The sequence below is a fragment of the Leucoraja erinacea genome, chromosome 7 (genome assembly GCF_028641065.1).
Source record: "Leucoraja erinacea ecotype New England chromosome 7, Leri_hhj_1, whole genome shotgun sequence".
In the NCBI taxonomy this organism is placed as follows: Eukaryota; Metazoa; Chordata; class Chondrichthyes; order Rajiformes; family Rajidae; genus Leucoraja; species Leucoraja erinaceus.
The window spans coordinates 22,865,202-22,877,617 of NC_073383.1; the positions used below are offsets into that span (position 1 = coordinate 22,865,202).

Genomic DNA, 12,416 nt, shown 5'->3' on the forward strand with positions numbered 1-12,416 from the left:
GCTTGAAATGGTATGAAACTGCATTTGAATGTGGTGGCCTTGCACCCTGCATGAAATGGTATGAAACTGCATTTGAATTTGGTGGCCTTGCACCCTCCTTGAATGGTATGAAACTGCACTTGAATTTGGTGGCCTTGCACCATGCTTGAAGTGGTATGAAACTGCACTTGAATTTGGCGGTCTTGCACCCTGCTTGAAGTGGTTGGAAACTGAACCTGAATTTGGTAGCCTTGCACTCTGCTTGAAATGGAATTTCAAGGAATAGCCGTGAGTCAACTGCCAGCCCACCAGCCATGAGTGAGCTGCCAGCACATCAGGCTTGAGGGACTGAGCTGCCACCCCAAGAATCCATTTGGCCCACAATGTCCATACTAGCACTCTGGAGACGTCCCTGCAGCCAACAACACCCATACCAGCTCTCCAGAAAGCCCCCCCGACTGGCCACCAATATTGGAATTGGTGGAGAGGTGGAATATTGCGTCGGGGGACCAGCCCTCCAGTGTGAACATGGGACCCAACGGGTCCCACTTAGTCTAGTATATATATATATATATATATATAAATCTCTTAACTTCTGTTTTGAACACAGTTAATGAATGATCCTCCACATCCTTCTGGGGTAGAGAACTCCAAAGACTACCAAATGAACACATTTATCTTCATTTCAGTTCTAAATGGCTTGCTCTCCATTTTGGGACTATGGCTTCTGGCTCGAGACTTCTTTAATCAGGGGAAATATACTCTCCATTAATACCAAACAATAAATCGTATACATGACTGAAAATGTCAGTATTTATGAATGGATAAAATAAAACCTTTTCAACAAGAGTGAGCAAAAGTAAATTGAATTAACAATAAGGCCTTTTTCGCAAAAACAATGTTGCGATGCTGCATTAAATTGCATGTGATATGGCGAGAATGTGAATTACACCGTTTCGTAACACAAGTCTTGGCAAAGCAGTTCCCCTTTTATTTCATCTTCCTTCTCATATAGAATATTTGCTTATTCTTCTGTTTTAACGCACTTCTCACTTCTTTAAACCATTTCAATCTCTCTTCCCTCTGTTCAATAACCATCTCAATTTTGTCCTGTTTCAGTTTCCCCGGGACTCTTCCAAACCCCCTTATAGCCTTGATCTAGACATGCTGATAGGGCTGAATTCCAGGAATGTGGTGTAAATGGAATCAACAATCAACAATCAGTTTTATTTGTCACATTGCACATAAAGTGCAAGTGAAATGAATTTGTCAGCAGTGGTACAATGATAAAGAACACATAATACACAATACAAATTTAACACAAACATCCACCACAGCATTCTTCACTGTGGTGGAAGGCACAAAATTTGGCCAGTCCTCCTCCATTTCCCCCCGTGGTCGGGACCAGAGTCCAGAGTCAGTCCAGGATCTGCTCTTCCTCACCGGAGACCGCGGCTTTAGGTTGGTGTAGGACGCAGGCCGGCGGTCGAAGATTTAAAGTCCCCGCCGCAGCCAGAAGCACCGCAGACCGCAGGGCCGGCGGTCGAAGCTCCCCTCCAGGGATGATGGTAAGTCCACGCCGCATCCGCGGTAGAAGTTGGCCGCGGGCCGGCAGTGGAAGCTCCTTCTTCTCCCGGGTCCCCCACGAGGGATCGCAGGCTGCGGACGCTGCGCCAGCTGGAACTCTGCAGACCACGGCTGCCGGCTGCCGCGGGCCAGCGAAACGGAGCACTCCCCACCGGCGAGCCCCAGCGAGGGCTCATTCGCTCCACGCCGAGAGTCCACGCTGCGCCCGCCGCTGAAGCCCAGGTGCGTCTCTGGGAAAGGCCGCCCGATCCTTGCTGTTAGGCCACGGGGGAGGCGACCTGGAAAAAGTCACCTCTCCATGGAGGAGGCGACCGAAACGGTTTCCCCCTCACCCCCCCACACAAGACACACAAAGAAACACAAAAAACATACTTTAAAACATACTAAAAAAACAAAAAAAGTTGAAAAAAACAGACACGCTGCTGACAGGGCGCCGGCTTGCAGCGCCCCCACCGAGTAAAAGCTGAAGCCGTTGAGGAAAGAACTGCAGTTGCTGGTTTAAATTGAAGGTAGACACAGAATGTTGGAGTAGCTCAGTGGAACAGGCAGCATCAACTACTTGTCTCGCTGAGTTACACCAGCATTTCGTAAAAACTGAAGCCAGTGGAGCATCACTCCTACAGCTGCAGTCAAATCTTGCAGGATGGAATACAAGAGTTTTCAGATTAGTGACTAGGCTTCAGCTGCTTCATCAATGATCTACCTTCCCTCAAAGTCGTGAGAGGAATACATGTACAAAATCATGAGAGGAATAGATCGGTAAACTCAGTCTCTTGCCCATAGGGGAATTGATAACCAGAGGACATAGATGTAAGGTGCGGTGGGGGGGATTGTAATCGGAATCTGATAGGTAACTTTTGTAAACAAAGCGTGGTGGATGTATGGGAGGAGCTGCCAGTTGAGGCGGGTACTATCGCAACGTTTAAGAAACATTTAGACAGGTACATGGATAGGATAGGTTTAGAGGGATATGGGCCAAATGCAGGCAGGTGGGACCAGTGTAGATGGGACCATGTGGGTCAGAGTGGGCAAGTTGGGCCAAAGGGCCTGTTTCCAGGCTGCATGACTCTAAAGGGCAGAAGTGGGGATGTTTGGTAAATGCACAATCTCCATTTGTGTTTGTAACTGCACATCAAATGAAGCAGTCCATGCCTGCATGCAGCTAACGCTCGATTATCCGACTAAATGTGTAGGAAGGAACTGCAGATGCTGGTTTAAACTGAAGATAGACACAAAATGCTGGAGTAACTCAGTGGCACAGGCAACATCTCTGGAAAGAAGGAATGGGTGACGTTTCGGGTCTGAAGATGGGTCTCGACCCGAAACGTTACACATTCCTTCTCTCCATAGATATTGCCTATCCCATTGTTATATCCTAGATAATCAAAAACAGGCTGATTAATAGTAACACCTGCTCAGCTCATTCACTCTAACATTGGGTTCTAATAACTGGGTCCTCATAACAAGTACCAACTCTCCTTCCTTTCATTCCTGCTTTATTTTCTGCATTGATTTATTAATCTATCAATGTGGGCTGCAATTTATTCCAAAATCACATTAATGCAAGGCCATCCTCCGATTAAAAATACCCAAGTTATATTAAGAATGTAAGAACTATTTATACATGTAACTTTTTTGTTTTTAAATCAATGTAACTCTTGATTTTTATTGCTGTAAAACCCTGTCCTGTGGGAAGGGCTTGCGGCAGCTGGTTTCATAGTGCCTTCATTGTTGGTAGGTGCTGTCCTTTCACATGGACCGCTGTCAGTGCCAGTTTTCTCAATTTCCATCGCCGCTCTGCATAAGTGCTCAGACGTGATGGATGTGGGGGGTCTAGACCAATCGCTGACAAAAATAGAAAATACGGGTATCACATAGCAGGTCAGGCAGCATGTGTGGTAAAAGAAAAATAGTTTATATTTCAGCTTGGAAACCATTCACACTGATGTGCTACAATGCTGCAAACTATATTCTGCACCCCCTGTAACCTCGTCTTTGTTCTGCCCTTTATAGTTGAACTTGACCCGATTGTATTTATGTATGGTGTATCTGATCTGCTTGGATAGCATTCAAAACAATGCTTTTCGCAGTCCGTGACAATTAAACCTAACCCTAATTGTCACCTGATCTGTGTGTTTCTTCAGTCCCCTTTATTTGGGATTTCCAGCAACTGCTGTAATCTGGATCTCATGTCTCAGCAAGGTTTTCTCTTTAACTACCCTCATTCATCTCTCTCTACTCGCACTTCTTTTAGGAATGTGGAATCCACTGTGGTGGATGTTTATGTTAACTTTTATGTGCCTGTGTGTCTTGTTGCTTTTCACATAGTATGGCTGTATGGTAACTCAAATTTCACTGTACAAACTGGCACATGTGACAATAAACTGACCTTTGAACCTTGAAATCAGTTGTGCTTTACAAGAAGGTGCCATAAACAATCATGTCTCCTTGAAAATCTTGGTCTCCACCCCATCACAGATGCTTTCTTGTTCTGGCTATCCCAACTCCTCTTCCAATTTAAGGCACTTGTTTTCTCACTTTTTTTAAGGAATGATCATTGACTTGAAATGCATCTCTTCCACAGAGGACTGAGTATCACCAGCATTAGGGTGCACAGTGGTAGAGTTTGTACGTTAATTCATCTCTAAATTGCCCCTGTGCAGTGTCGGATAACACAGAATGACTGTGATGGGTTGATTGATGTTCAGTGTGGGCCAAAGGGCCTGTTTCCATGCTTTCTCTCATCATACGTAATAATTTTCTGTTGTTATTTCAAATTGCCAGCATTTACACTTATTTTTGCATGGTGTTGCTAAAAAGAATAGCAAGATGACGGATGTGAAAAACTTGGAATTCAACAAAAGCACTAAGAAATTAAAGGAGGGGGCAAAGTAGAATTTGAGAGTACTGTAACAAGAAGTATATATATAAATATAATATGCTGCAAATGTGGACATATACAACAATTTGAAAAAGTTATTGTGGCTCCTTAAGGTAATGCAATAGGAGAAATTCGGGGGAATAAGGTAATGACGGATAAATACTTCACACAAGACACCATCTCATGAAACAAATAGAATGAAAGAGGATCTGTAAGAAATTCTCAATGGAAAAATAAATTTGGAAGAAATTAATGAAAATAAATATCCCACATCTGATGTGCTGAATCCAAGAATTTTTTTTAAATGATTTTAGATGCTTTTATTGTCATTTTACAAGGTTTCATGAGCCACAAGTGGATCCCATGGATTGGGAAGTAGCAATTGTAATTTTAGAAAGGAGGCAGAGAGAAAACTGGGAAATAAAGGGGCTGTCTCACTGCGGCGACCTAATCCGTGAGTTCAGATGTGTTTGCCCTCGACTCATACTCGCAGCATGGTCGACACGAGGTCCTAGGAGGTCTTTGTAGCTCTCCTTCATGCTCAAGAGTAGTCCCCACGTAGTCGAGGCCTCAGCTAGGTCGCGGCATAGTTTTCAACATGTTGAAAAATGCCCGGGAGTAAAAAAAAGTTGCCATGGGGGAAAAAATCAATACTTTTTTTACTCGTAGGTTTAGTAAGTCGTAGTAGGTCGGCATGTTATTCGTAGGTAATCGAGGGCAGTCGAAGATAATCAAAGGTAGTCATAGATAGTCTTCAACATAGTCGAAGGGAGGTCGAAAGAGATCGAATGAGGTCGTCTTCACTCTCCACTATTCGGTGTCCAATTTTCCCGAAGCTAGTCGTCAACATAGTCGAAGCTAGTCTTCAACATAGTCGAAGCTAGTCTTCTACATAGTCGAAGGAGGTCTTCAACATGACATTTTTATCAAACTCTCCTAAACTCTTCTAAACTCGCCAATTAAGTTGCCGCAGTGGGACAGCCCCTTAAAGAACCAGTTAGTTTGGTATCAGTAATAGGGTGACTATTGGAATCTTCAATTAAGCAAGTGGTAACTGGGCACGAAGGAAATGAGAAGTGGATAAAGAAGAGTCGGCATGGATTTATGAAAAAAAAAAGCATATTTGACAAACCATTGTTTTAAAAAAATTGTAATTAGCAGAGTGGATTTGGAAGAACTGGTAGATGTTATGTATTTGGACTTTCAGGTATTGAGGCTTAGTTGATAGAAACAGGGAACAAGCCTAGCCTGTTCATCTTTTCCTCATTATACATTCTTGGTAATAGTTTAGGTCACTGCTTTTGAAACACTTTCAAAACATTACCAACTTAAATAAGAAGGCCAGGACTGTGCACTACTCCTAGATGAGATCTCACCAATGAACTAGTAATTGTAGCATATATGCTTCACTTTTGTAGTTAATTCCCCACTTTTGTTTTTGTTTTTCCTAGTAATAAATGTAACATTCTCTTGTTTAAGTTACAGATTGTACCTGTGTTACTAACTTTTCGCAAATCATGTGCTTGGGTACTGGTCTTCCTTTTAACAAGATTGTCATCTTAAATTATTCACACATTGTCTCATTCCATGCAATTTTACCCCAGCTATCTATTTCAATAATGTTTGTCCATTTCATGATGTGCGAATTGAAGGGCTTCCACACCTTGTTCTAACCAGCAAGAGTTCTGACTGATCTCATCTACCATCTCGACAATTATTTGACTTTGATTTGTTTTAAACCTGTACTCGAGCATAGAACAGCACAGTTTAGAAACGGGCCTTTTGGGCCAAAATGTTTGTGCTGACCAAATTAAACCGTAAGCTGCCTGCATATGGTCTATATCTCTACATTGTGAAGGGCCCATGTGCTGTACTGTTCCCCATACCATTCCTGTCTATTTGCATCTCTGTATGAATACCTTTTTAAAAGCCACGATCGTATCTGCTTCCATCACTTCCACTGGCAGTGTATTCCAGACACCCACCACTCTATGTGTGCATGTAAAAACACAACCTGCCTTGTAAATCTCCTTTTAAACTTCCCACTTTAACCTTAGAGTTATACCCACCAATATTTGACACTTCCATCCTGGGAATAAAAACTCAGATTATCTACCTATCCTGTTTCTCTTATAATTTTATATACTTCGATCAGGTTGCTCCTTAGCCTCCAACTTACTATGATTAATTGAAAGCTTCAATTGAATTGTGCAATGTTCCCTTGTCTGTCACTTTTAGTGACATTCGTAACAATCTTCATTTCCAGTGTTGAATGTGTTCAGTGAGTTGTAAATCTGAACTACTAACTCTACTGGGTGGCACAACTGGTAGAACTGCTTTCTCAAAGTGCCAGAGACCCATGTTCAAACCTGACCTTGGGTACAGTCTGTGTGGAACCTCTCCTGCCGTGAGCGCACGGGTTTACTCCGAATGCTCTGGTTTCCTCCCACATCCCAAAGATGTGCCAGTTTGTAGATTAATTGGCCTCTGTAAATTGCCCCTAATGTGTTGTGGGATAACTAGTATGAACTGGTGATTAATGGACTTGGTTAGCTGAAGGGCCTGTTTCCATGCTGTATCTCTAAACTTAACGAAATCTCTTATGAAATCAGTTACGGAATTGCACACATGTGGATTTCAACTAGCATATGAAGTTTATTCTTTGACTGTCTGGATTTTTGCAACCAGAGAATAATTGGTTAGATGACATAGTCCTTAAAGCTTTGACAGCCTTAACACAACAGATATTGTTCACAAGCAATATTTATAATGTAATTTGCAAACCCATTTTAGATATTAAATCAGATAATTTTCATGATGCACAACTAATCCTCAGCATCAGTATTTTGTGAGCAGAAAATTACAATATGTATGTTTCAATGTTCACTGATCATAAGTGGTTGGAAGTCTAATAATTCTGTGTTCATATGATATTTAAGCACATAATGCTGGAAATTCACAACAGTGTTCTGTTTTATCCGATGAGCATTGAATGTATAATTTCTAAAATTATGTTTGTTCTCATTCCATAGGATATTGAAAATATATTTAGCTCACACATTGAGTACGAAAGATGCCTCCTCCCCCACCACCTCCCCCTCCTATGCTTTCACAGGTAAGAATGACTCAACATTGCTAGATTTTTTGGCTGATTCTGTTTTTCATCCCCTTCTGTTTTTTTTTAATTAAAATGCTGTTACATTGCTAATATCAGGATGTTTTTACAGTTGATCTTCCTTTATGGTGGTTGCACTGATAATTTCACCAGCCTTGCTGGTAACTCCACCAAAGTTATCTGGAATGGAGAGCTTGCTGATGTTGAGGACCAGTAGGTACTTCCAGATAGTTTCTTCCTTTCTGAGGTTGTACATGGCCCAGTTTGGCCTTCTCCAACACTGAAGGTACAACATCATGGTCTCTCACCTTGTGAGCCTGTTTCCTACACTGCTTCCTCTCATCCACATTATGGGGCAGAATTAATCATCGAGGTTAGGGGAGCCATCACTTGTGATCAGCAATGGGTTATTCTTGATATTTGATCTGAAGCAGTGAAATGTTAATGTCCAGAGCCAGTGTTGGGAACCCCAGGTCTAAATGCTCACTGCTGTATCCATCTTTGGTCTCATCTCTTTTAGAATCCACTGTGCACTACCTTTCCCTGCATCTATGCATCCAACTAGTTGGGGTCTTACTCAGGATTGCAATGTAGGAGTCAAAGTTCATAAGAAGTTTTAAAAATAGCTCCAGTTGCATTTTACGCTGCCTTATCTTCTTTCACCTTGACTCCATTTTCCATCACCATCACCATCACCATATCCCTTGATTTCATTGATGCCCAGAATTGTATGGTTTTCTGATTTGAGGACTGAGCTTCCACAGATCTCTGGGATGGAAAGTTCAGTGGATAAGATTCTTTTCAGACGGTACTTTTTCAATACTTCCTCACAACATATTATTTGAGTCATTGCCAGCTCATGGTATGATCTCATTCCCCAGCTGATGGTATTTGTGGCCTATTCTCTCCATAATTCTATTAGATTCTCTCAGCCTTTGCCACCCATTTACACAGACGCCAATTAACCTATCAACGTGCATGTCTTTGGGATGTGGGAGGAAACCAGAACACCTGGAGGAAATCTGAGCCATCACAGTGAAAATTCAAATTCCAGAATGTTCCATAGGTCAGGGTCAAATCCGTGTTGCTGGAGCTGTGAGGCAGCACCTTTAACAGTGGTGCTACGATGCCATCCAGTTCCACAAATGAGGCAGTGGTCTGCTGATCTCAGTTCTAAAACTTTTCTTTGATTGTTATCTCCTTATTGAAACTTTCTACAACTGCTAAGTGTTAAACCTGCTCAAAGGTTTAAATTCAACTTGGCTGGCATTGCAACTATAATATCTTGTATTTATATGGTACTTTGTATGAGAAAGACCCAAATTACTTCACAGAAACATTGTCAAATTTGATATTGGGTAACAAAAAAATTATTGGTCAAAATGGTGGGTTTTAAAGAGCATCTTTAAGAGAGGAAATGATCTACAGAGCCTGAAAGGTTTTGGAAAGCTAGGATGTTAGATCGAAACCCTTCTTCAGAACCCTTATTCTTCAGAATCAGTTGATTTCTTCTGAAGAAGGGTTTCGACCGGAAACATTGCCTATTTCCTTCGCTCCATAGATGCTGCCTCACCCGCTGATTTTCTCCAGCATTTATGTATACCTTCAATTTTCCAGCATCTGCAGTTCCTTCTTAAACATAAATAAATAGAATGTTAGATCTTTGGGCTTTGGCAATTGGAAATAGAGCTGCTAATTGTGGGGCAATTTAAATCATCATCTGACTGAAAGAATAGAAAGAGCATGAAACGTGCTTGGATGTTTACAGCAAGCTGTTGGTGGGGGGTTGGGGGAGGAGGGAAATGAGTTATTGGTGGACAGAAATCGGTGATTTCAGCTTCACCAGGTTTAGAGTATGATTATCTGAGGTGGTTTGTATAGTTTTAGTTTTTTATCTATGATTAGTTTATTATTGTCATATGTTCCGATGTCCAGTGAAAATCATTTTGTTTCATGCTATCCAGTCAAAGAAAAAAACATACATGACGACAATCAAGACACCCACAGTGTACAGATACAGGATAAAGGGAATAATATTTAGTGCAAGATAAAGTCTGATTAAAGATAGTTCAAAGGTCTCCAATGAGGTAGACAGGAGTTCAAGATTGCACTCCTGGGAAGTTAACACTGACAATTATGATCATTTCAGCAGCATCTTAATTAAGATGCCATCTTTAGACTGGATAGTCTCAACTTGTACACGCTAGAATTTAGAAGATTGAGGGGGGATCTTATAGACACTTACAAAATTCTTAAGGGTTTGGACAGGCTAGATGCAGGAAGATTGTTCCCGATGTTGGGGAAGTCCAGAACTAGGGGTCACAGTTTAAGGATAAGAGGGAAATCTTTTAGGACCGAGATGAAAAAATCATTTTTTACACAGAGAGTGGTGAATCTGTGGAATTCTCTGCCACAGAAGGTAGTTGAGGCCAGTTCATTGGCTATATTTAAGAGGGAGTTAGATGTGGCCCTTGTGGCTAAAGGGATCAGGGGGTAAGGAGAGAAGGCAGGGATGGGATACTGAGTTGGATGATCAGCCATGATCATATTGAATGGCAGTGCAGGCTCGAAGGGCCGGATGGCCTACTCCTGCACCTATTTTCTATGTTTCTATGTAAAGCATAGCAGTAATAGATGGCACAGAAGTGTAGATATTTGGCTACGGTGAAAGTGGTTATGTGATTCTGTGCTCACCTCTGAGGCATGTATAATATCCAGTCTTAATGGTATGATTCAGCCTTTGTGACCAGAGCTAGTTGCAGAGCCCAGATTTTGCAAAAAATATTGTGATGTGGCCTAAACTCTATTTCATCGTGATCAAGAGGCGAACATCCAGAAGCTAAAGATATATAAACACAGAAATCATCACATTGTTTTCAAATACTTTATACATGTATAATATCATTGTCGCATGTATCACGATGCTTGTTTCTTATGGAACCAACTTTGACAGAAACAAAACGCTTGATTGATCAGAAACGATTCCATTTCCACAAATGCTTTTTGATTTGCTTAGTATTTCTAACATTTTCTGTATTATTGAAGATTTTGAATTTGCTGATTTCGGGTTTTGAAGGCTTATGGTGCAGTAAAATGTTTCAGAGTTTACGGACAAATGCATGAGTCATCTCAGGCCAGACTCCCAAGGGACAGGTTTATTTCAGTTTTGTACTATTACTGAGTAAAAATAAAAATAAAAACACAAAATTCGGAATTACTCAGCAGGTCATGCATCTCTGTGGAAGGAGAAGCGCAGTCAACGTTTCAGTCCAATAACCCTTCATCAGAACTGATCTAAATTTAATTCAGTTTAGTAAAAACAGAACTGGAAATCAAAATTAAACCTAATTTATATATCAGATTGAAACATTGATTAGCGAGATCCTTCTTGATGTACTTGTATATTGTCATAATTAAATGTTGAATAAGTATATGAAGCATTAAGTTTGAATAACTGAGGGCTAATGAATTGAGAAAAGAGTAAAGAAATACATGAAAAGAATCATTTAGCCCATCATACCCAGTCTGTCATTCAAAGGGGTCCAGAAGACATCGTAGAATTAGGCCATTCAGCCCATCAACTCTGCTCTACCATTCAATCACAGCTGATCCATTTGTCCCCTCAACCCCATTCTCCTGCCTTCTCCCCAAACCTTTGATGCCCTTCCTAATCAAGAACCTATCAATCTGTGCCTTAAAAATACTTGATGTCTTGGCCTCCACAACCATCTGTGGCAATGAACTCCACAGATTCACCACTCTCTGGCTAATAGTTGATAATTTAATTTTATCTAGAGTAACCCCATGTCAATTAATTCACTTGATATTTAATTAACTATTAGTCTGAAGAAGTCTCGATCCAAAAAGTCACCATTGTCTCCAGAAATTCTACCTGACCCACTGATTTAGGCCAAGAATTTGTGTCAATCTTTCATATAAACCAGCATCTGCAGTTCCTTCCTACCGTGTAATGAAATAATGTTTTCAAAACCAAAATTAGTTGTTCAGACATTGAACTTCAATGTGTGACAAATGTTTTTAGTTTAATGTTTTAAATGCCTCGAGTAAATAAAATGAAAATGATTTTTTAAAAAAAGATGAGAATGATGTTAACTATTTTAAATACAGTATCTCTCATGTGTGAATGCTCTTATTTCATTCTCTCACTGGTAAAGAACTCTTACTGGTTTGCTACTACAGACTACTACAGACTATTTGTGATTTTATTTTTTCACATAGCAGATATCAGCAGAAAAATGTTTAAGTCCGACTTTAATCACACAGAAAAGGAGATGTGGGGACTGGGAGGCAACGGAAGACACAACCAATAAATCAATGACATCATTAAGTTGAAAGTAATCCATAGGTTGTGAAATAACACTGCCATTGACCATAGGTAACCAGAATGAAATACAATTCTCTCTGGATTTGTGATGTTACTGTGCAGTTGTGCTTGTGTCTCCATCTGGTGGTAGTCTTATATAATTCAATTGTCACACGTGTATGCACAGTAACATTCTTTTTTGCATACACTTCAATAAGATATTGCCATACCTAAGCACAATCCCCGATTAGCAAAGTGTACAGATATAGTCCACTAGAGGCACCAGGTTTCAGCGCCATTTTCCAAGTCCAGTCCGCGATTGTGAATAACACAATATGACAGCAAAAGCTGATGACCTAAACAGTAAGGGGAGCATCAAACGACCTAATGCATTACAATTTTGAACATTGACATCAATATCCATGATAATACTTGTGTGAAGGTGGAATATTAAAATAAATGTTATTAACTCCTATCGCCACCCCCTGCTCCATCATTTACATATCAGTGTCCTGTGTAGAATAACTTTT

The 12,416-nt window shown here is 40.8% G+C and overlaps 1 protein-coding gene across 7 annotated transcripts in view; it reads left to right on the top strand.

Moving 5' to 3' along the window:
• Nucleotides 1–12,416, top strand: part of LOC129698734 (WAS/WASL-interacting protein family member 1-like) — a 97,541-nt gene that overhangs the window by 64,054 nt on the left and 21,071 nt on the right. For all 7 annotated transcript variants that reach the window (XM_055637947.1, XM_055637945.1, XM_055637948.1 and 4 more), the window contains one exon: nt 7,480–7,562. In XM_055637947.1, the coding sequence (XP_055493922.1) occupies nt 7,521–7,562 (42 nt within the window). In that variant the 5' untranslated portion in view covers nt 7,480–7,520. The remainder of the gene's footprint in view (nt 1–7,479; nt 7,563–12,416) is intronic.